Source organism: Strigops habroptila, chromosome 1, assembly GCF_004027225.2.
Source record: "Strigops habroptila isolate Jane chromosome 1, bStrHab1.2.pri, whole genome shotgun sequence".
NCBI lineage: Eukaryota > Metazoa > Chordata > Aves > Psittaciformes > Psittacidae > Strigops > Strigops habroptila.
The window spans coordinates 724,136-748,459 of NC_044277.2; the positions used below are offsets into that span (position 1 = coordinate 724,136).

General features: G+C 59.0%; 2 protein-coding genes across 3 annotated transcripts; one reads left to right on the forward strand and one right to left on the reverse strand.

The window, feature by feature from the left end:
• Window positions 1-4,359: 4,359 nt before the first annotated feature.
• CYHR1 (cysteine and histidine rich 1) lies at window positions 4,360-15,584 on the reverse strand. Of its 2 annotated transcripts, none has more exons than XM_030477938.1 (4): window positions 15,201-15,584; window positions 11,193-11,431; window positions 8,828-9,039; window positions 4,360-6,625 (listed from the first exon to the last, which is right to left on the reverse strand). In XM_030477938.1, exons 1-4 carry the CDS (start codon window positions 15,528-15,530, stop codon window positions 6,456-6,458), a joined length of 951 nt encoding a protein of 316 aa, XP_030333798.1. In that variant the 5' UTR covers window positions 15,531-15,584; the 3' UTR covers window positions 4,360-6,455. The 2 variants fall into 2 exon arrangements, with proteins under 2 accessions (XP_030333798.1, XP_030333797.1); XM_030477937.1 differs by having other exon boundaries at window positions 4,360-6,786.
• Window positions 15,585-18,754: 3,170 nt separating this feature from the next.
• Window positions 18,755-23,998, forward strand: FOXH1 (forkhead box H1). Its single transcript, XM_030502216.1, has 4 exons — window positions 18,755-18,928; window positions 21,018-21,122; window positions 23,311-23,490; window positions 23,771-23,998. Exons 1-4 carry the CDS (start codon window positions 18,755-18,757, stop codon window positions 23,996-23,998), a joined length of 687 nt encoding a protein of 228 aa, XP_030358076.1.
• Window positions 23,999-24,324: the final 326 nt, after the last annotated feature.

Sequence of the window (24,324 nt, forward strand, 5' to 3'; positions counted from 1 at the left end):
ATTGGCCCGCGCTCTGGCTCCTCTGCGCCAATCCGCGTGCGGAAAGGAGGGAGACGGGCGCTCCCATTGGACAGCGCCGGGCTCCATATTCCCGCCCCGAGGCATGCTGGGAGGTGTGGCGGAAGGAGGTGGGGATCTCCGCGGGGCATGCTGGGAGGTGTGGCGGAAGGGCGGGGGCCCGCCGCGGAGTATGCTGGGGGGTGTGGCGGGGATGTCGCCCCCTGCTGGTGCCCCAGTGCCCCCCAATAGCCCCTATTGGTCCCCAGTGCCCCCCAGTACACACCAGTAGCCCCCCAATAGCCCCTATTGCTCCCCAGTGCCCCCCAGTAGCTCCTATTGGTCCCCAGTGCTCCCCAGTACACACCAGTAGCCCCCCAATAGCCCCTATTGGTCCCCAGTACACACCAGTAGCCCCCCAATAGCCCCTATTGGTCCCCAGTGCCCCCCAGTACACACCAGTAGCTCCCCAATAGCCCCTATTGCTCCCCAGTGCCCCTCAGTACACACCAGTAGCTCCCCAATAGCCCCTATTGGTCCCCAGTGCCCCCCAGTACACACCAGTAGCCCCCCAATAGCCCTTATTGGTCCCCAGTGCCCCCCAGTACACACCAGTAGCTCCCCAGTAGCCCCTATTGGTCCCCAGTGCCCCCCAGTACACACCAGTAGCTCCCCAATAGCCCCTATTGGTCCCCAGTGCCCCCCAGTACACACCGGTAACCCCCCAATAGCCCCTATTGGTCCCCAGTGCCCCCCAGTACACACTGGTATCCCCCCAATAGCCCCTATTGCTCCCCAGTGCCCCCCAGTACACACCAGTAGCCCCCCAATAGCCCCTATTGGTCCCCCAGTGGCTCCCAGTGCCCCCCAGTAGCTCCCAGCGCTCTCCACTGGGCCCAGCACCCCCCAGCCCATTGGCCCCAGTGCTCCCCAGTAACATTCAGTGGCTCCCAGTGCTCCCCTGTGTCCCCCAGCAGTGACCCCAGTAGCTCCCAGTGGCCCCCAGCACCCCCCAGCTGCCCCAGTGCTCCCAGTTGCCTCCAGTGACTTTCAGTCCTACCCAGTATCCCCCAGCCCAGTAGCTCCCAGTGCACCCCAGTAACCCCCAGTGCCTCCCAGCACCCCCAGTCTGGACCCCAGTTCAGCCCCACTGCTGCTCCCAGTGTCCCCATCCCAGCGCTCCCAGTATTCCCCCTGGGATCCTGCAGCCCAGGGCTGCCCAGCACTGCTCCAAACCCGCCCAGTATCCCCAGTGCCCCCAGTATCCCCAGTGCCCCCAGTATCCCCAGTGCCCCCAGTATTCCCACTGCTCCCAGTATCCCCACTGCTCCCAGTATCCCCAGTGCCCCCAGTATCCCCACTGCTCCCAGTATTCCCAGTGCCCCCAGTATCCCCAGTGCTCCCAGTATCCCCAGTGCTCCCAGTATTCCCAGTGCCCCCAGTATTCCCACTGCTCCCAGTATTCCCAGTGCCCCCAGTATCCCCAGTGCTCCCAGTATCCCCACTGCTCCCAGTATTCCCAGTGCCCCCAGTATCCCCACTGCTCCCAGTATCCCCAGTGCTCCCAGTATTCCCAGTGCCCCCAGTATCCCCAGTGCTCCCAGTATTCCCAGTGCTCCCAGTATTCCCAGTGCCCCCAGTATCCCCAGTGCTCCCAGTATTCCCAGTGCCCCCAGTATCCCCAGTGCCCCCAGTATCCCCACTGCTCCCAGTATTCCCAGTGCCCCCAGTATCCCCAGTGCCCCCAGTATTCCCAGTGCCCCCAGTATCCCCACTGCTCCCAGTATTCCCAGTGCTCCCAGCATCCCCAGTGCCCCCAGTATCCCCAGTGCCCCCAGTATCCCCACTGCTCCCAGTATCCCCAGTGCCCCCAGTATTCCCAGTGCTCCCAGCATTCCCCGGCTCGGGGCCTCCCCGTTTCCCCAGTAGCTCCCAGTGGCCTCCTCGGGCTGGACCCACAAGAAGAAACAAGCAAAAAAACCCCCAAAACAGCCACAAACCCCCTAAAAAGACCCCGGAAAAAATCTCCAATTTGGGGTAAAACCAACCCAAAAAAATCAAATTTTTGGTTAAAAAAGCAACAAAACATCAAATTCTGGTAAAAGGAACAACGAAACCTTCAAATTCTGGTTAAAACAAACAAACAAAATTTTGGTTAAAAAACCCCGATGAAACCCCCAAATTTTGGTAAAACCAAACCAAAAAAATGCTCCAATTTTGGTTAAAATCCAACCAAAAAGAGTCACATTTTTGATAGGAAACCCCCTCCAAGCTCGTAAAAATGAAACAAAGAGAAATGCTCTGATTGGTCACATCGAGCGCAGTTTGGGGAAAAAAACCCCAACACCAACCAACCAAAAAACAAAACAAAAAAAAAAATAATCCAAAAACCAAAAACAAAACAAAAAAATCCAAATCTCCCCCCAAAAACCCCAAACAAAAAAAAAAAAATCAAAAACCCCAAAAATCAAAAACCCCAAAAAGCAAAACCCCCAAAAACCCCAAAACCCAAAAATCCCCCAAAACCAAAAATCCCAAAAAACAAAAATCCCAAAAACCAAAAATCCCAAAACCCAAAAATCCCAACCAACCAAACAAAAAACAACAAACAAAAAAATTCCAATTTTGATTAAAAAAAAAAAAGACAAAAAAAAATCCAAACCCCTCATCAAAAACATAACCCAAAAAAAGATCAAAACTCAAAGTTTTGGTAAAAACCCTGAAAAAAAAACAATTTAAAAAAAAAAGAAACAACATCGAAACTATAAAAAACAAAAAAAACCCCCAAAAATCCCAAACCCCACAAAAATAATAAAAAAAAAAACCAAAAAAAAAGAGAAAAAAAAAAATCAACCCCAAAAACAAACAAAAAAAACCCACAAAAAACCCCCCAAAAACCCACCCAACAAACACACCACAAAAAAGAGACAACCCCCCCCCCCAGCCCCCCCAAAGAAGGGGCCACCCAAACCCTGGAGTTTTCACCCCAAAGGAGAAGCCTCCCCCCGGGAGCCCCTCCCCCACTCACCCCCCCATTTGGTAAAGCCAAAACCTCACCGAAACCCCCCAACCCCCCTCCCGGTTGGGTGGAACCCACCGAAACTGCCCGAATCTGGTGGCAAACAACATTTGTTACATAAAGTCTTCAATTTTGGGGAAAAACCAACCAACAACCAAAACCGAACAAACCCCCCCAAAAATCCTCAGCTTTGGGGAAACCCACCGAAACGCTGAAGTTTTGGGGAAAAGCAACAAATCCTGAAGTACTGGGGGGAAAAAAGACCCCAAAACCTTCACGTTTTGGGGGGAAACCTCCCAAAAGCTCTTCAATGTTGGGAAATGAGAAGTAAACCGGAAATTTTGAGGAAAGGAAAAGCCCAAAATCCCAAATTTGGGGAAAACCAAAGAAAACGTCAAGTTTGGGAGAAAAAGAACCAATGAACCAAAACCTTCACGTATTGGAGAATAAAAGAAACAAACGAAAACCACCCAAAAAGGTGGAGTTTTCAAGGAAAAAAAAACCAAAACCCAAACTCAAAATCAACCCAAATTCAAGTTTTAAGGAAAAAAAAGATCAAAACCCTCAAGTTTTGAGGAAAAAAATTCCCAAAATTAAAGTTTTAAGGAAAAAAATACTCAAAAAAACTCGTTTTGAGGAAAAAAATTCCCAAAATTCAAGTTTTGAGGGAAAAGAAAATCCCAAAATTCAAATTTTGAGAAAAAAAATCCTCAAAATTCAAGTTTGAAGGAAAAAAATTACTCAAACCCTCAACTTTCAAAGAAAGAAAAAAAAAAAACCCAAATTCAAGTTTTGAGGAAAAACTACCCTGAACCTCAGGCTTTGAGGAAAAAAATCCCAAATTTCAAGTTTTGAGGGAAAAGAAAACCCCAAAATTCAAATTTTGCAGAAAAAACCCCACCAAAATCCACATTTTAATGAAAAAAACCCCAAATTCGAAGTTCTGAGGAAAAAAGATCTCCCAAATTCAAGTTTTGAGGAAAACCCACCCTGAACCTCAGGTTTTGAGGAAAAAAAATCCCAAAATTCAAGTTTTGAGGGAGAAAAAAACCCCAAAATTCAAATTTTGCAGAAAAACCCCACCAAAATTCACATTTTAATGAAAAACCCCAAATTCCAAGTTCTGAGGAAAAAAATCCCCCAAATTCAAGTTTTGAGGAAAACCATTCCCCAGAATTCCCTGAACCCCCCCGTTCCCGGTGGGGGAGGGGCAGGACCCCCCTCTCGTTCGGCGCCATTTTGATGCGGAATTTCCCCTGGGGGGGGGGGGGGGGTCGGAGCCATTTTGGAATCTCCGAATCCCCCCAAAATTCCCCCAAAATCCCCCCGACAACCCCCAAAAATTGGAAAATTCCCATTTTGGTTTATTCTACACAAGTAAAACACCCGGAGGAGCCCCCCCCCCCGGCGCCGGTTCCTCCCGATCCCTCGGGATTTAGTCTCAATTTTCCACGTTTCCAGCGACGGCGGCGAAATGCCAGCAGTGGGGGAGGGGCCTCGCGGGGGGGGGGGGGACGTTTTCTGCCATTTTCTGTAATTTTTTTGTCTGCTTTTTCTAAATTTTTTGGAAGTTTTGGAAATTTTCAAATTTTGGGGGGTTTCTTGTGGTGTTTTTTAGGTTTTTTGGGGGTTTCTGGGTTGTTTTAGAGCTTTTTTTGAGGGCTTTTGGGGCACTTTTGATTTTTTGGGTGTGTTTTGACGTTTTGGTTGGAATTTTTTTGCGTCTTGGGGATTTTTTTGAGCTTCCTGAAGCCATTTTTTGGGGGTTTCGGAGCCATTTTTGGGGTTTTCAGAGCCATTTTCGGGGGTTCAGGAGCCATTTTTGGGGTTTCTTGGGGCCATTTTTTGAGTCTTCTTGGGCCAATTTTTAGGTTTCTTGAGGCCTTTTTGGGGATTTCTTGGACTTTTGGGGGGTTTCTCGAAATTTTCGGGGGTTTTTGGGCCTCTTTTAAGCCTCTTGGGGCTGTTTTGGGAGTTTCTTTGGGCCAAGTTTTGAGTTTTTTGGGGCCATTTTTAGGTTTCTTGGCCCCTTTCTGTGAGTTTCTTGGAGCCTTTTTGGGGTGTTTTGGGGTTTTTGAGTCTTTTAAGGCCTTTTTTGGAGTCTCTTGAGGCTGGTTTTTAGGGTTTCTTGGACCTTTTTTGAGTGTTTTGGGGCCTTCTTGAGGTTTCTCAGGGATTTTGGGGGGTTCTTGGCCTTATTTTGAATTTCTCACAACCTTTTTGGGGGGTTTCTCAGGGTCTTTTTTAGGTTTCTTGGGGCCTCTTTTGAGTCTTTTGGGGTCGTTTTCGAGTCAGATTTGGCTGTTATTGAGCTTCTTGGGGCGTTTCTTTGAGTTTCTTGGGACCTTTTAGGGTTTCTCGGGGCCTTTTTAGGTCTTTTGGGGCCATTTTTGTGTCTCCTGGGTCTCTTTTGAGCTTTCTGGGCCCTTTTTTTGAGTTTCTTGGGTCTGATTTTGACTTTTTGGGGGCTGGATTTGAGTCTCTTGGGGCCTTTTTGGGGGTTCTTGGACGTTTTTAGGGTTCTTGGTCCTTTTTATTAGGTTTTTGGGGGCCTTTTGGGGGGTTTTTTGGGTACTAGAGTCTCTCAGGGCCTTATTTTAGGTTTCTTGGGGTCAACTTTTGAGCTTCTTGGGGCCTTTTCTTAGGTTTATTGGGGCCTTTTTTGAGTTTCTTGGGCCTAATTCTGACATTTTGGGGCTGGTTTTGAGTCTCTCGGGGCCTTTTTGGGGGGCTCTTGAACTTTTTTTAGGGTTCTTGGGCCTAATTCTGATATTTTGGGGGCTGGTTTTGAGTCTCTCGGGGCCTTTTTGGGGGGCTCTTAACCCTTTTTTAGGGTTCTTGTGCCTTTTTATTAGGTTTTGGGGGGCCTTTTCTAGCTCTTTTTGGGGGCTGGTTTTGAGTCTCTCGGGGCCTTTTTGGGGGGTTCTTGACCTTTTTTTAGGGCTCTTGTGCCTTTTTATTAGGTTTTGGGGAGCCTTTTCTAGCTCTTTCTGGGGCCTCCTTTTAGCTCTTTCTGGGGCCTTTTTTTAGCTCTTTCTGGGGCCTTCTTTTAGCTCTTTTTGGGGCCTTTTTTTAGCTCTTTTTGGGGCCTTCTTTTAGCTCTTTTTGGGGCCTTTTTTTAGCTCTTTTTGGGGCCTTTTTTTAGCTCTTTTTGGGCCCTTTTTTAGAGTCTTTCAGGGCTTTATTTTACGTTTCTCGGTGGCAACTTTTGAGCTTCTCAGGGGCAACTTTTGAGCTTCTCGGGGTATTTGTGGCATCTCTGAAGGGTTTTTTTTTTGAGTCTCTTGGGAGTTTTCCAAGTTCTTTGAAGGGTTTGGGGGGGGGGGGGGGGGTTTGGTGTTTTTTTTTTTTTTCCAGGTTTTTTTTTTTTCCCCAGTGTCACTTTTGGATTTGAAATATAAAAAGCCTCAGGTTGATGTTTTTGGCCGCCAGCAGTTTGTTACACTCCACCGAGTCGACGATGGGCAGCGCCATGTAATCCGTCTCGTTGTTCTCGTTGCTGAAGACGAAGTGGTAGATGACGGGGCGGATCTTGACGTCGTCGTAAGGTCCCTCCAGGAGGAGGAAGGAGCATTCCATGGGGGAGTTGATCTTGCTCTTGAGGATGAGCTGGAAGGAGAGGGTGCGCTTACACGAGAGGTTGGGGTTCCGCTCCGAGTCGTTGACGCGCGCCTTGAGCACCCAGGTCTGGTTGAGCACCGTCAGCCGCGGCGTCTCGTAGTACAGCCGCGTGATGAAGTCGTCCGTGCGGTACGGGCGGAACTGGACCTCTGCGCCGGGAGAGAGCGGCCCCGGCGTCAGCACGCGGCCAGGCGCGGCCCGCGGGGATGCGGGGATAGGGAGGAGGGAATGGGGCTGGGGGGGAGGGAAAAGGTGATGGGAGGGGAGGTATGTGGGGCTGGGGAGAAAGGAAAAGGGGCTGGGGAGGAGGGAAAAGGTGATGGGGAGGAGGGATGTGCGGCCAGGGAGGAGGGATATAGGGCTGGAGACAAGGGAATGGGGCCAGGGATGTGGGGCTGGGGAGGAGGGAATGGGGCTGGGAGGGGAGGTATGTGGGGCTGAGAGCAGGTAAATGGGGCTGGGAGGAGGGACGCGGGGATGGGGAGGAGGGATATAGGGCTGGAGACAAGGGACATGGCGCCGGGGACAAGGGAATGGGGCCAGGGACGTGGGGCTGGGGAGGAGGGAATGGGGCTGGGAGGGGAGGTATGTGGGGCTGAGAGGAGGGACACAGGGACGGGGAGGAGGGACACGGGGACAGGGAGGAGGGACACGGGGACAGGGAGGAGGGACACGGGGACAGGGAGGAGGGACACGGGGACAGGGAGGATGGAAAAGGTGATGGGGAGGAGGGATATAGGGCTGGAGACAAGGGACACGGGGCCAGGGACGAGGACAAGGGAATGGGGCCAGGGATGTGGGGCTGGGGAGGAGGGAATGGGGCTGGGGAGGAGGGATATAGGGCTGGGGAGGAGGGATATAGGGCTGGACACAAGGGACAGGGGGCTGGGGAGGAGGACAAGGGAATGGGGCCAGGGATGTGGGGCTGGGAGGAGAGACACGGGGATGGGGAGGAGGGAATGAGGCCGGGGACGTGGGGCTGGGGAGGAGGGAATGGGACGGGGAGGAGGGATATAGGGCTGGAGACAAGGGACACAGGGCTGGGGACGAGGACAAGGGAATGGGGCCAGGGATGTGGGGCTAGGGAGGAGGGAATGGGGCTGGAAGGGGAGGTATGTGGGGCTGAGAGGAGGTAAATGGGGCTGGGAGGAGGGACATGGGATGAGCTGGGCAGTGAATGGCCACCAAAGGGCTTGGCCAGTGCCCTGCAATGTGTTGGCAACCACCGCTGGCCACTGGGCACCAAAGGGCTTTAATGGTGCCTGATGGTGTGGCAGGACAGGCGGGGGGAGAGGGGGGGGAAAAGGGGCAGGAGAAGGAGGGGAAAGGGGGAGGACAAGGGGGGCAAAAGGGGGAGGACAAGGGGGGCAAAAGGGGGAGGACAAGGGGGGCAAAAGGGGGAGGACAAGGGGGGCAAAAGGGGGAGGACAAGGGGGGCAAAAGGGGGAGGACAAGGGGGGCAAAAGGGGGAGGACAAGGGGGGCAAAAGGGGGAGGACAAGGGGGGGAAAGGGGCAGGAGAAGGGGGGGAAAGGGGCAGGAGAAGGGGGGGAAAAGGGGCAGGAGAAGGGGGGGAAAAGGGGCAGGAGAAGGGGGGAAAAGGGGCAGGAGAAGGGGGGGGAAAAGGGGCAGGAGAAGGGGGGGGAAAAGGGGCAGGAGAAGGGGGGGGAAAAGGGCAGGAGAAGGGGGGGAAAAGGGCAGGAGAAGGGGGGGGAAAAGGGGCAGGAGAAGGGGGGGGAAAAGGGGCAGGAGAAGGGGGGGGAAAAGGGCAGGAGAAGGGGGGGGAAAAGGGCAGGAGAAGGGGGGGGAAAAGGGGCAGGAGAAGGGGGGGGAAAAGGGGCAGGAGAAGGGGGGAAAATATGGGGAGGAGAAAGGGGGGTAAAGAAAGAGGAAAAGGGGGGGGAAGAGGAGGAGGAAAAGGGGAGGAAAAGACATGGAGGAAAAGGGGGGGGAAGGAGGGGACGGAAAACCAGGCCCCCCCACCCCACTTTGCTGCCCCCCTCTTGCCCTAAGCCCTGTTTAAAGCCAATCCCAGCCCTCAACCGCAGCCCCGCGCCTGGCTTTAACCTCCCCTACTTCCCCCCATCCCGCCCCGGCGTGGGGCCGGCCCCCAAACCCTTGTCGCAGGACCCCCCCCCCCAGCAGCACCCCCCAAGCACCCAGGCGGGGGGGGGGGGGGGCGCGGGGTCACCTGTGTAGCCGATCTTCTCGAAGCTGAGCAGGTTGAAGATGCTGTTGTAGAGCTGCATCTCCTTCTTCCTCGTCTGGTCCATCTCGTCCAGGATGTCCATGAGCTCGTTGCCCGTCTTGGTGGGGTGGGTGCACTCGGCCTCGTGCACCGTCAGCTCGTGGTACGGGCCCTGCCAGGGGCAGCCGATGCGCTTGTACTTGCACTGGGTCACCCTGGCGGGAGGCAGGACACGGTGGGAAGAGGCGATGGATCGGGATAGAACGCGGTGGATCAGGGAATGGCGCGGCGGGAGGGACCTCAGGGATCATCGCGTTCCAAACTTCCGCTGCGGCAGGCTGCTCCAAGCCCCATCCAACTGCTTCCAGGGATGGAGCGGCCGGAACTTCTCCATCCAGCCCATTCCCATGTCCCAGCACCCTCATGGGGAGGAACTTCATCCCAAGATCCCACCTAACTCCTCCCTCTTCCCATTGGAGCCGTTCCTCCTCATCCCATCCCTGCATCCCTTGGCCAAAGCCCCTCTCCAGGTTTCCTGGAGCCCCTTTAGGCCCTGGAGCTGCTCCAAGGGCTCCCCTTCAGGAGCCTTCTCCTCTCCAGGCTGGGAATGCAGCTCAGCACCATTCCCTGCTGGGAACACAGGTTCTGGGCTATATTCCCAGCACCAATCCCTGCTGGGAATGCAGCCCAGGACCATTCCCTGTTGGGAACGCAGGTTCTGGGCTATATTCCCAGCACCATTCCCTGCTGGGAACACACACTCAGCACCATTCCCTGCTGGGAATGCAGGTTCTGGGCTATATTCCCAGCACCATTCCCTGCTGAGAACACAACTCAGCACCATTCTGTGTTGGGAACGCAGGTTCTGGGCTATATCCCCAGCACCATTCCCTGCTGGGAACACAACTCAGCACCATTCTGTGTTGGGAATGCAGGTTCTGGGCTATATCCCCAGCCCCATTCCCTGCTGGGAACACAACTCAGCACCATTCCCTGCTGGGAACACAACTCAGCACCATTCCCTGCTGGGAACACAACTCAGCACCATTCTGTGTTGGGAATGCAGGTTCTGGGCTATATCCCCAGCACCACTCCCTGCTGGGAACACAACTCAGCACCATTCTGCATTGGGAACGCAGGTTCTGGGCTATATCCCCAGCACCATTCCCTGCTGGGAACACAACTCAGCACCATTCTGCATTGGGAACGCAGGTTCTGGCTATATCCCAGCACCATTCCCTGCTGAGAACACAACTCAGCACCATTCTGCATTGGGAACGCAGGTTCTGGGCTATATCCCCAGCACCATTCCCTGCTGAGAACACAACTCAGCACCGTTCCCCGCTGGGAACGCAGGTTCTGGGCTATATCCCCAAGCCCCATTCCCTGCTGGGAACACAACTCAGCACCATTCTGCATTGGGAACGCAGGTTCTGGGCTATATCCCCAGCCCCATTCCCTGCTGGGAACACAACTCAGCACCATTCCCTGCTGGGAACACAACTCAGCACCACTCCCTGCTGGGAACACAACTCAGCACCATTCTGTGTTGGGAATGCAGGTTCTGGGCTATATCCCCAGCACCACTCCCTGCTGGGAACACAACTCAGCACCATTCTGCATTGGGAACGCAGGTTCTGGGCTATATCCCCAGCACCATTCCCTGCTGGGAACACAACTCAGCACCATTCTGCATTGGGAACGCAGGTTCTGGGCTATATCCCCAGCACCATTCCCTGCTGAGAACACAACTCAGCACCATTCTGCATTGGGAACGCAGGTTCTGGGCTATATCCCCAGCACCATTCCCTGCTGAGAACACAACTCAGCACCGTTCCCCGCTGGGAACGCAGGTTCTGGGCTATATCCCCAGCCCCATTCCCTGCTGGGAACACAACTCAGCACCATTCTGCATTGGGAACGCAGGTTCTGGGCTATATCCCCAGCCCCATTCCCTGCTGGGAACACAACTCAGCACCATTCTGCATTGGGAACGCAGGTTACCCTGCATTGGGAACGCAGGTTCTGGGCTATATCCCCAGCACCATTCCCTGCTGGGAACACAACTCAGCACCATTCTGCATTGGGAACGCAGGTTCTGGGCTATATCCCCAGCACCATTCCCTGCTGAGAACACAACTCAGCACCGTTCCCCGCTGGGAACGCAGGTTCTGGGCTATATCCCCAGCCCCATTCCCTGCTGGGAACACAACTCAGCACCATTCCCTGCTGGGAACACAACTCAGCACCATTCTGCATTGGGAACGCAGGTTCTGGGCTATATCCCCAGCCCCATTCCCCGCTGGGAACCAAGCGCAGCCCCATCCCCTGCTGGGAACGCACCCCCTGCCCTGTGCCCCCCCCGTACCTGTCCTGGCACTCCTCCTTCTGGTGGCGCTCGAGCAGGGAGCGGGGGAACTGGCGGGTGCAGAAGCCGCACTCGGAGGGCAGCTCGCTCACCGCCTTCTCCACGGCCAGGTTGCGGCAGCACAGGCTCTTGCTGATCTCGCAGCGGCAGTTGGGGCACGTCGCCTGCTCCTCCTTCAGCCGCGCGTCCGCCAGCAGGTGGATGAAGCAGCCGGCGCACATCAGGTGCCCGTTGGTGCACTGCGGGACGGGGGGGGGGGAGGCGGTGTCAGCGCCCCCCGGCACCGCGGGGATCGGCGGCACCGGGGGAACGGGGGTCATGTCCCGCACGGCGCCAGGAAACCAGCTCAGTACATCGGGGTGGGTCACAGCAAGGGGGGGTGAACCCTGGGGCTGGGAGGACCCAAAAGTAGTTGGGAATAGGGAATTGGAAGCTTGGAATTGCGCTGAAACCATCGGCAGCAAAGGGGATCCAGATGGATCATCAGCACCAGGGGAAGGGGGGGTCATGTCCCACACAGTGCCAGGAAAGCAGCTCGACACATCGGGGTTGGTCACAGCAAGGGGGGGCTGAACCCTGGGGCTGGGAGGATCTAAAAGTAGTTGGGAATTGGAAGCTTGGAATTGAACTGAAATGAACCGTCAGCTCCAGCAGCAGCCAAGGGATCCATAGGGATCATCAGCGGCAAAGGGGATCCATAGGGATCATCAGCGGCAAAGGGGATCCATAGGGATCCATCAGCGGCAAAGGGATCCACAGGGACCCAGCAGCGGCAAAGGGGATCCACAGGGATCATCAGCAGCAAAGGGATCCATAGGGACCCATCAGCGGCAAAGGGGATCCATAGGGACCATCAGCGGCAAAGGGATCCACACGGACCCATCAGTGGCAAAGGGATCCATAGGGATCAGCAGTAGCAAATGGATCCATAGGGACCCATCAGCGGCAAAGGGGATCCATAGGGACCCAGCAGCGGCAAAGGGGATCCATAGGGACCCAGCAGCGGCAAAGGGGATCCATAGGGACCCAGCAGCGGCAAAGGGGATCCATATGGATCATCAGCGGCAAAGGGATCCACAGGGACCCACCAGCGGCAAAGGGGATCCATAGGGACCCAGCAGCGGCAAAGGGGATCCATAGGGATCATCAGCGGCAAAGGGGATCCATAGGGATCAGCAGCGGCAAAGGGGATCCATAGGGATCAGCAGCGGCAAAGGGGATCCATAGGGACCCAGCAGCGGCAAAGGGGATCCATAGGGATCATCAGCGGCAAAGGGGATCCATAGGGACCCATCAGCGGCAAAGGGGATCCATAGGGATCAGCAGCAGCCAAGGGATCCATAGGGACCCATCAGTGGCAAAGGGGATCCATAAGGATCAGCAGCAGCAAAGGGGATCCATAGGGACCCAGCAGCGGCAAAGGGGATCCATAGGGATCATCAGCGGCAAAGGGGATCCATAGGGATCATCAGCGGCAAAGGGGATCCATAGGGATCCACCAGCGGCAAAGGGGATCCATAGGGACCCATCAGTGGCAAAGGGGATCCATAGGAATCCATCAGCGGCAAAGGGGATCCATAGGGATCCACCAGCAGCAAAGGGATCCATAGGGATCATCAGCGGCAAAGGGATCCATAGGGACCCATCGGCAGCAAAGGGATCCACAGGGATCAGCAGCGGCAAAGGGGATCCACAGGGATCAGCAGCACCGGTGGAAGGTGGGGTCATGGCCCAGGTGGTGCCAAGAAACCAGCTGCAGCCAAGGGGCTGTGCTGGGGCCGGGGGCTCCGGGGCTGGGATGACCCGGAGAGAGTTGGGAAGAGGGGAACGGAGCCTCGGAATTGCACTAAAACGGAGGGAAACCCCCCCTTTGCTCCCGGTACCCCTCAGGTCCCAAAGGCTGGAATGTTCTCCAGCCACCGTGTAAGTGCCGATGGGTCTGGTGTGGTGAATCCAAGCGGGATCAGCTCCAAAGCTTCGGTGTTGGAGGGAAAAATCCATGGGCAAAGTGATGGGATCCGGCTCCCAGCGCTTGGAATGCCAGGATGGGGACTGGGATCCTGCTCCGGAGCCAAACCCGGTGTCCCGGGGGAGAGCGGGATGATAACAACAACAGGCTGAATCCATTTGGCTCCAAATCATTCCCATCCCGAGGCTGGAATCACCCTGGATTGCTGGAATCGCCGCCTCCTTCCATCACACAGACACACTCGCTTGGATCTTCCCTCCCTGCATCCCAAAATAAGCCGGATTTCAGGAGAAACCAGTTGAAGCAGCGTTTGCTGGAGCGCTCCCAGCGGTGCCAAGCGATCCCGATCCATCCCAAAGCCGGCGGGAAGGAGCAGATCCCAAAAGGAAAGAGCCAGCGCCGGAGAGCCGGAGTTTGGGAGCCGCCGTCTTCGGTGATGCCGGCACCACCGAATCCATCAGGAGCTGCTGGAGAGGGCCGGGAAGCAGACGTTATCCAGGCGGGATCCTTCTCCATCACCTCTGGATCGCTCAGGGGAGACACGGGTGATCCCAAAGGATGGGAAAGCTCCGCTCCTGCGGTGGAATCCTCCCCTGGAATCCGTACGGAAGCCGGAGCGCTCCCATCCCCTTCCAGGACACGGTGGCGAGGCTCATCCCTGAATTCCAACGTCATTCCTGCCGCTGGGATGCCCGGGAGCCGGTTAAAGATCCCTCCAGGACCACTGGAAGAGCTTTAATCCCCCGGCGGGCTGGGAGAAGCCGGAGCAGCCGCAGGGATTAGCTCCGGATCCGCTTACCCACAACATCCATTGTTCCAGCTCCAAAAGAGTTGGGATTTGCCCTCGGAGCCGGGAATTAAACCGGCTCCACTGAGGCTCCGGCCACGCAGCTGGATAAATATCCCGTGGGATTCCAGCTCCTCATTAGTGCTGCATCCCTAAGGAGCCGGTTTGGCCGGCGCCGCATCCCGGGAATCTCATCCCAAGGGTGTTAATTGGGATCCATTAGTCCTGGGGATCCCCCGTCACCCCCAGTTCACCCCTTGTGTGAAGGAAGGGGGGGGGAATTCCCTGCGCAGCCCCCACCGGCTCTGCTGGAGCTGGAGATTCCTATGGGAAGCACCAGGAATGATCCTTGTGGCTGGCGCTGGAGGTGGAACCGGCACTGGGGGGCACTGGGGCCACAGCAGAATGGGTGCTGCGGGAAGGGGGAATCCCTTGGGATGGATTCAACTGGGATGAACTGAGGTTAATGGGGGGGGCACCCCAAAGCTCCCAAATGGGGGGGGGCAGCACCCAACCCCCCCATTGAGGGCAATGGGGGGGGTGTTAAAGGGGAGCCCCCCATAATGTGGGCGCTATGGGGGGGTCTGAAGCCGCTCAATGGGGGGGGTCCCAACGCCATGGGGTGACAGGGATTGGGGGGGGGGGCCCTGGTTTGGGAGTGACCGGGGGGGGGGTTAATGGGTGCCAATGAGGGGGGGCAAGAGGCCTTTGGGGGGGGGCACACAGGGGTATTGGTGTCCATGGGGGGGGCACACACACACCTATTGGTGGCCATGGGGGGGGCACACACACACCTATTGGTGTCTATGGGGGGGGCACACAGGTATTGGTGGCCATGGGGGGGGCACACACAGACCCCCCCATTGGTGTCTATGGGGGGGCACATACACACCTATTGGTGTCTATGGGGGGGGCACACACACACCTATTGGTGTCTATGGGGGGGGGCACACACACACCTATTGGTGTCTATGGGGGGGGGCACACACACACCTATTAGTGGCCATGGGGGGGGCACACACACACACCTCTATTGGTGTCTATGGGGGGGCACACACACACACCTCTATTGGTGTCTATGGGGGGGGCACACACACACCTATTGGTGTCTATGGGGGGGGCACACACACACCTATTGGTGTCTATGGGGGGGGCACACACACACCTATTGGTGGCCATGGGGGGGGCACCATGACGGGACCTGCAGACCCAAGGGGGGGTCCCGGCGCCGGGGGGGGGGCCCCGCTCGTACCTGATAGACCGAGGCCTTGGGCAGGTCGAGGCAGACGGTGCAGCAGAGCACGGAGTAGAGCCGCTCCTCCAGCTTCACGCTCCCCGCCGCCCCCTCGGCGCCGCCGGGGCCGCTCCCGGCCGCCCTCAGCCGCTTCTTGGGCGGCGCGTCGGGGTCAGCGCCCGCCTCGGCGTGAGGCCGGGCCCCGCCGAGCAGCGAACCCGCCTCCTCGATGCCCCCCCCCGCGTCTCCCGGCGCTGCCGCCGCGGCCGCGGGGCCGGGCAGGGCCGCGGAGGGGGCGGAGGGGGCGGCCGGGCCCCCGCCGGGCTCTCGGTCCTCCGCCCCGGACATCGCCGCCGCCGCCGCCTCACCCCGCCACGGCCGCCATCTTGGCTTCTTCCCCCCCTCCCCTCCCCTTCACGGCCCTCGGCGGGGAGCCCGCCAATCACCGCCCGCGGGAGGCGGGACGGGAGGGTGAGTGGCCAATCAGAGGGTACGCCCGGAGCGGAGCCACGCCCACCGCGCGGCGCTGAGGTTGGACGCCGCCGACCCCGGGAGGAGGGGAGGGGATGGAGTGACGTCACGAAGGGAGCGGGCCAATGGGAGAAGAGGAGACGGAAGGGGCGGGGACTGAGGGAGGGGGCGGGGCCACGGGGGGCGGGGAGGGTCCGGGGCGGGGGGGTGCTCCCCAGCGCGGCCGGTGCGGACCGGTACGGGCCGGTATGGACTGGTATGGGTCAGTATGGACTGGTATGGGTCAGTATGGGCCGGTACGGCCGGCATGGGTCAGTACGGACCGGTACGGGTCAGTATGGGTCAGTATGGACCGGTATGGGTCAGTATGGACCGGTATGGACTGGTATGGGCCAGTATGGACTGGTATGGGTCAGTACGAACCGGTACGGACCGGTATGGGTCAGTATGGACTGGTATGGGTCAGTATGGACCGGTACGGACCGGTATGGGTCAGTGTGGACCGGTATGGACCGATATGGGTCAGTATGGGCCGGTACAGACTGGTATGGACCAGTATGGACCGGTATAGACCGATATGGACCGGTACGGACCAGTGTGACTGGTATGGACCAGTGAGGGCCGGTATGGACCAGTATGGACTGGTATAGACTGATATGGACCAGTGTGACTGATATGGACCGGTATGGGTCAGTGTGACCAGTATGGGTCAGTATGGACCAGCATGGGTCAGTGCAACCGGTAGGGGTCAGTATGGCCACTGCAGGCCAGTGTGGGCCAGTATGGACCGGTATGGGACAGTGTGACCAGTATGGGCTGGTATGCACCAGTGCGACCAGTATGGACCAGTATGGGTCAGTGCGACCAGTCTGGGTCAGCACGGCCAGTGTGGACTAGTGTGAACCAGTGCGGCCAGTATGGCCTAATGTGGACCAATATGCACCAATGTGACCACTATGGACCAGTTCAAACAGTCTGGAGCAGTATGGACTGCACCAGTGCGACCAGTGCCCCCAGTACAACCAGTGCTCCCACCGCGACCAGTGCCCCAGCCCCAGTACAACCAGGGCTCCCAGTACAGCCAGTTCCCAGCCCCAGTACAAACAGTGCTCCCAGTACAACCAGTGCTCCCAGTACAAGCAGTGCCCCAGCCCCAGTACAACCAGTGGCCCCACCCACGTGTGTGAGAGGGGGGGACGGGGGGGGGCATTGGGGGGCACGGGGGGGCACAAGGGTGTGTGGGGTGCACAGAGTGCACATGGAGGGGTGTGGGGTGTGCACAGGGGTGTGTGGGGCGCAGTGGTGCATGTGGGGTGCACTTGGGGTGCATGTGGGGTGCATGTGGGGTGCGGGGGGGGTGTGTGGGGCGCAGCGGTGCATGTGGGGTGCATGTGGGGTGCAGGGGGGTGTGAAGGGGTGTTCGTGACCTCTCGGGGGGGCACCAAGGTGTGCGAAGGGGTCACAGCACCGCGATGGGGGGGGCGGGGCTTGAACACGGCTGGATCCCAGCGCACCCCATCCCACCCGGATCCATTGTACCCGGTCTCCATTCCCGCCCCATTCCCATCCATCCATCCCACCCATCCCATCTGATCCATCCCATCTGATCCATCCCATTCCCATCCATCCATCCATCCATCCCATCCATCCATCCATCCCATCCATCCCATCCATCCCATCCATCCATCCCATCCATCCATCCATCCATCCCATCCATCCATCCATCCCATCCATCCCATCCATCCATCCATCCCATCCATCCCATCCACCCATCCCATCCATCCACCCATCCCATCCATCCCATCCATCCCATCCATCCATCCCATCCATCCACCCATCCCATCCATCCCATCCCTCCCATCCATCCATCCATCCCATCCATCCCATCCATCCCATCTGATCCACCCCATCCCATCCCTATCCACCCATCCCATCCCACCCCATCTGATCCCATCCCACTCCACCCCATCCATCCCATCCAACCCATTCCCATTCATCCCATTCCCATCCCACTCCATCATCCCACCCCATCCCACTCCATCCTACTCATCCCATTCCATTCCCATCCCATCCACCCCATGCCTCCCATCCCACCCCATTCCCATCCCAATCCATCCCACTCATTCCCCCTCCCCATTCCCATCCCATCCCATTTGATCCATCCCATCCCATCCATCCATCCCATTCCCATCCCATCCCATCCATCCCATCCCACCCCACCCCATCCTCCCCATCCCGTTCCACTCCCATCCCACCCCCCCATGCCTCCCATCCCACCCCATTCCCATCCCAATCCATCCCACCCCATCCCTTTCCCATCCCATCCCATTTGATCCATCCCATCCCATCCATCCATCCCATTCCCATCCCATCCCATCCATCCCATCCCACCCCACCCCATCCTCCCCATCCCGTTCCACTCCCATCCCACCCCCCCATGCCTCCCATCCCACCCCATTCCCATCCCAATCCATCCCACCCCTTCCCTTTCCCCATTCCCATCCCATTCCTGTCCCCATTCCCATCCCATCCATCCCATTTGATCCATCCTATCCATCCATCCATCCCATTCCCATCCCATCCCTCCCACCCCATCCATCCCATTCCCATCCACCCCACCCCATCCTCCCCATCCCATTCCATTCGATCCCATCCATCCCATGCCTCCCATCCCACCCCATTCCCATTCATCCCACCCCATTTCCATTCATCCCACCCCATTCCCATCCCATCCATCCCATCTGATCCATTCCATCCCTCCCATCCATCCATCCCATTCCCATCCCATCCCATCCATCCCATTCCATTCCATCCCATCCACCCCATGCCTCTCATCCCACCCCATTCCCATCCCAATCCATCCCACCCCTTCCCTTTCCCCATTCCCAATCCCATTCCTGTCCCCATTCCCATCCCATCCACCCCATTCCTATCCATCCACCCCACCCCATCCTCCCCATCCCGTTCCACTCCCATCCCATCCACCCCACTCCTCCCCTCCCACCCCATTCCCATTCCCATCCCACCCCATCCCACCCCTTCCCCATCTCCAGCCCCATTCCCACCTCATCCATCCCATCCCACCCGCTCCCGTCCCCGCGATGCCGCCGCCGCCGCCGCCGCCGCCGCGGGGCTCCGGCTCGGGCCCGGCCGCCCCCCGCTGCCGCCCGCCGCGGTTCCGGTACCGGCGCCACCCGAAGCCGCCCTACTCGTACCTGGCGCTCATCGCGCTCGTCATCCGCGCGGCCCCGGGCCGCCGCCTCAAGCTCGCGCAGGTACCGGGCACCGGGACCCCCCCGGGACCCCCCCCGGGACCCCCCGTCCAGCCGCGGGACACCCCGACCCTCGGGATCCCCCTCCCGGGACACCCCCGGGACCCCCCGTCCAGCCGCGGGGCACCGGGACCCCTCAAAGTCCCGCATCGGGGCGCCCCGTCCACCCGCGATCCCCCGTTTCGGGACCCCCCCGCACCCCCGGGACCCCCCCGGCCCCCGATCCCGCTGCGGGACTCTTGGACTCCCCGTTTCGGAACCCCCGGGGTCACCCCCGCGACCTCAGGGACCCCGAAACTCGCATCCCGGGACCGTCCCGGGACCCCCCCCCCACCAGCTATGGGACCCCCGGACCACCGGGTCCCCTATCCCGGGACACCCCAAACACCCCCCAAGACCCCCAGGAGCCCTCCGGGACCCCCCCCAGGGACCCACCGGACCACCGGGACCCCCCCCCGGCACCCACCGGACCACCGGGACCCCCCCCCAGCCGCGGATGCTGCGACCTAAGACCTGCTCCTAGGACCCCCCCGCCCGGGACCCCCAAAACACCCCCCAAGCCCCCCGTATCTCACCTTTACCCCTCGGGACCCCCAATTCACCCCACGACCCCTCGTCCCGACACCCCTCGGGACCCCCCGGTGCCTCCTGAGACCCCCCCATGACCCCCCCGGGACCCTTGAGACCCCCGCACAGGAACCCTTTTGGACCCCCATAACCCCCTTGGGGACCCCCCATCACCCCCGACCCCCCGGACCCCTCATCCCTCGATCCCCCCAAGACCCCCCGAGACCCCCATGAACCCCCCCCGGTCCCCCCCGAACCCTTTGGGACCCCCCCATGAGACCCCCGAGCCCCCCACGGGACACCCCCGAACCCCTTTGGACCCCCTTGAGCCCCCTCCGGGCCCCCCATGAACCCCCAAAGGGACCCTTTGAGACCCCCACGGACCCCCCCAAGGGACCCTTTGGGACCCCCGTGACCCCCCCACGACCCCTGGCCCCCCCCCGGCCGGTTCCTCCGGTGCCGGCGCCGATGCAAATGTCCCCGCGGGGGTCCCAGCGCCGGCGCCTGGGGGGGGGGGGGCGCTTTGTCGCCTCTGTCGCCGCTATCGCTCTATCGCCTCGAGCGCTCCGTCTGTCGCGCCGCCTCCCCCGCCCCCAACCCCTGGGGGGGACCCATTGGGTGCGGGGGTCCCCATTATGGGGGTCCCCATTGGGGTGGAGGGGGTTCTTAAGGGTTTTGGGGGGCACTTTAGATGGGGCGCCCCCATTGGGGGGGTCCCCATTGGGGTGGGGGGGTCCCCAAGGGCTGGGGGGGTCCTTAAGGGTTTTGGGGGGGCATGTTAGGTAGGGGTTCCCCATTGGGGGGGTCCCCATTGGGGTGGGGGGGTCACCAAGGGCTGCGGGAGGGGTTCTTAAGGGGTTTAGGGGGGCACATTAGGTGGGGGGGTCCCCATTGGGGAGGTCCACATTGGGGTGGGGGGGTCCCTATTGGGGGGGGTAACCCAAGAGGTGAATGGGGGACTCGGGGGGGGGGTGCCAGGGAGGGTCCCTGGTGTGGTGGGGGTCCCCATTGGGGGGGTTCCCATTGAGGGGGGTCCCCATTGGTTGGGGGGGTCCCTATTGGGGGGGTCCCACTGGGGGGAGGGCATCTATTGGTTGGGGGGGTCCCCATTGAGGGGGGTTCCTATTGTTTGGGGGGGTCCCATTGATTGGGGTGTCCCCATGGGGTGAGTGATCCCCATGGGGGTGGTCTCCAAAGTGTGTGTGGGGGTCCCCATTAGGGGGGTCCCCATTGGGGGGGGGTCCCCATTGAGTGGGGTACCCCAAGCGGTTGGGGGGCCCCTTTACGGGGGGTCCCCATAGGGTGTGGGGGACCTGGGGTGTAAGGGAGTCCCCGGGGGGGTAAGGGGGTGCACATCGTTTGGGGGGTCCCCATTGGGTCAGGGTCCCCAATTTGGGGTGCTGGGGGGGGGGTCCCAAGGGTGAGCCCAGCCCCATGTTGGCTGGAGCAGCTCCATGGGGGGGGTGTGTGTGTGTGATTTGGGGGTGCTCCCCCCCCCCATTAATGGGGTGTCCCCCCCCCCCAGATCATCCAGGAGATCCGGAGCCTGTTCCCGTTCTTCGGGGGGGGGTACCAGGGCTGGAAGGACTCGGTGCGGCACAACCTGTCCTCCAACCCCTGCTTCGCCAAGGTGGGGGCAGCTTTGGGGGTGCGGGGGGGGCGCTGGGGTTTGGGGGGACCCTGAGTGGGGGGGGTCCCCCCTGGGTGATGGGGGGACCCCGCGGTGGGGGGGCTTTGGGGGTACAGGAGGGTTGGGGGGGGTCGGGGAGGGATCCTGGGGTGTGGGGGTGACCCCGGGTTTGGGGGTGCCCTGGGGGAGGGGTCCCCTGGAGGTGGGGGGAATGTTTGAGTCCCGCTTTGGGGGTTCCTATTTTTAGGGTGTCCCCTTTATTTGGGGATCCCCCTTCTTGGAGGGGGGGCCCCCCTTTCCATGGGGGTCACTGTGGGGGGAAGAGCCCACTTTTAGGGGCTTCCCACTGCTTGAGGGGGGTCCCACTTCCTGGGTGCCCCCCCTCTTTGTGTCCCCGCTTTCGGGGGTTGTTCCCCACTTCCGTCCCCTCCAGCTCCGGGTTCTCCCCCTCTCCCATTTTTGGGGTGTCTGAACCCATTTTTGGGGGGCAATGTCCCCATTTTCGGGGTGATGTCCCCATTTTCTGAGCATATGAACCCATTTTTGGGGCGCTATCCTCAATTATTGGGGTGATGTCCCCATTTTTGCATGGTACGACCCCATTTTTGGGATGTGTGACCCCATTTTTGGGGTGAAGTACCCACTTTTTGGCTGGCTGTTCACATTTTTTGCTGTGATTTACCCATTTCTGGTGCATTGTCTCCATTTTTGGGGTGATTTACCCATTTTTGGGCTGTATGACCCCATTTTTGGGGTGCATGAACCCATTTTTGGGGTGCGTGAACCCATTTTTGGCACGATGTCCCCATTTTGGGGCTGTCTGTCCCCATTTTTTGGGGTGATGTCCCCATTTCTTGAGTGCGTGTCCCCATTTTTGGGGGTGCGTAAGCCCATTTTTGGGGTGATACACCCCCTTTTGTGGTGATTTACCCATTTTTGGGCTGTATGACCCCATTTTTTGGGTGTGAACCCATTTTTTTGGGGCCATGTTCCCATTTTTTGGGGTGATTTACCCCTTTTTGGGGGTGGTGTACCCCCTTTTGTGGTGATTTACCCACGTTTGGGCTGTGTGACCCCTTTTTTGGGTGTATGAACCCAGGTTTTGGGCCAATGTCCCTATTTCTGAGGTGATTTACCCATTTTTTAGCTCTGTTATCCCGTTTTTGGGGGGTGATTTACCCTTTTTTTGGGTGTCTAAACCCATTTTTGGGGTGATTTACCCTTTTTTTTGGTGTGTGTCCCCATTTTTTGGTGTCTGTCCCAATTTTGGGGGTGATGTACCCACTTTTGGGATGTCTGCACCTATTTTTGGGGCCATGTCCCCACTTTGGGGGTGATTTCCCCATGTTTGGGCTGTACGACCCCATTTTTTGGGTGTGTGAACCCATTTTTGTGGGCAATGTACCCACTTTTCAGGGTGATTCACCCATTTTTGGGCTCTCTGTCCCCATCTTTGCTGCGACGCCTCCATTCTCTGGCTGCTTGTCCCCAGTTTTTGGGTGCATGAACCCATTTTTGGCGCAATGTACCCATTTTTGGGGGCGACGTCCCCATTTTTGAGGTGCCTGCCCGCATCTTTGGCTGCGTGACCCCATTTTTTGGGGCAACACACCCACTTTTCGGGGTGATTCACCCATTTCTGGGCTCTTTCCCCATCTTTGGTGCAATGTCTCCATTCTTTGTCCCCATTTTTGGGGCAATTTACCCGCTTTTTTGGCGTGTGTCCCCCTTTTTTTGGTGTCTGAACCCACTTTTTGGGGCGCTTTACCCGGTTTTGGCGTGTCTGTACCCATTTTTTTTGGGGTGATTTACCCATTTTTGGTGTGTCTGAACCCATTTTTGGGGCAACGTCCCCATTTTGGGGCAATGTCCCATTTTTATGCGATATCCCCATTTTTGGGGTGTATGAACATATTTTTGGTGTCTGGGCCCATTTTTGGGGGCGGCGCCCCCATTTTTGAGGTGCCTGCCCCCATCTTTGGGCTGCGTGAACCCATTTTTTGGGGGCAACGCACCCGCTTTTCGGGGTGACTCCCCCATTCCTGGGCTCTGTCCCCACGTTTGCTGCTACGTCTCCGCTCTCTGGCTGCCCGGCCCCATTTTTGGGGGCGCTTTACGCGGTTTTGGGGTGCCCGTCCCCGTTTTTCGGGCTGTAACCGCCCCGTTTCCCCGCCCCCCGCTCCCGCAGGTGCTGAAGGACCCTGCGCGCCCCAAGGCCAAGGGCAATTACTGGACGGTCGATGTGAGCCGCATCCCCGCGGGGTCGCTGCGGCTGCAGAACACGGCGGTGGCGCGGGGGGGCGCTGCCGCCTTCCCGCGGGACCTCACCCCCTTCGTCCTCCGCGGCTGCCCCTTCCCCGCCCGCCCCCCCCCCGGACCCGGACCCGGACCCGGACCCGGACCCGGACCCGGGCCCCCCCGTGTCCCCCCCGAAGCCGCCCCCCGCCTCCCGCAGCTCCGCTTTCTCCATCGCATCCCTATTGAGCGACCTGGGAAAACAGGGGACCCCCCCCCCGCTCCCCAGCGACACCCCAATAAGTTCCTTATGGGGGTCAGCACCCATCGTGCCCCCCACCCCATGGGTGCCGCCGCCTATAGGGGGGCAAACGGCGGGTCCCCATGTGTGCCCCCCCGCTCCTTGGGGGCAGCTCCCCACTTCCTACAGCACCGCTGTGGCCCCCAACGCTGTGGCCCCCCCCAATGGCCCCCCCGTGCTCGCGCTGCGGTGGGGGGTGCTGCCCCCCCACCCCCCCGCCCCACCGCGGTCCCCCCAAAGCCCCGAGGGGGGGGCCCAGCCCATGCCCCCCAATAAGAGCATCTTCGACGTGTGGTTGAGCCACCCCGGGGACACCGTCCCCCCCGCGCTCCACGGGTAGCGCCCATTGACACAGACATGGGGGGGCTCAGGGTCACCCCCCCCCCAATGTGTCCCTGTCACCCCCTCAGCACCCCACTGTGTGTGTGTGTGACCCCCCCCCGGGTGGCACCCAATAAAGAGGATGTGGGGGCACCCCCAGGGGTGCTGCGTGCGATGGGGGGGAAGGGATGGGGACCCCCCTGTGAAAGTGTGGGGGGAGGCACCCCCATATCCATCCCTGCACCCCCACATCCAGACCCTGCACTCCCACATCCAACCCTGCACCCCTAAATCACCCCCTGTACCCCATATTCAGACCTTATATCCCCATATCCAGACCCCTAC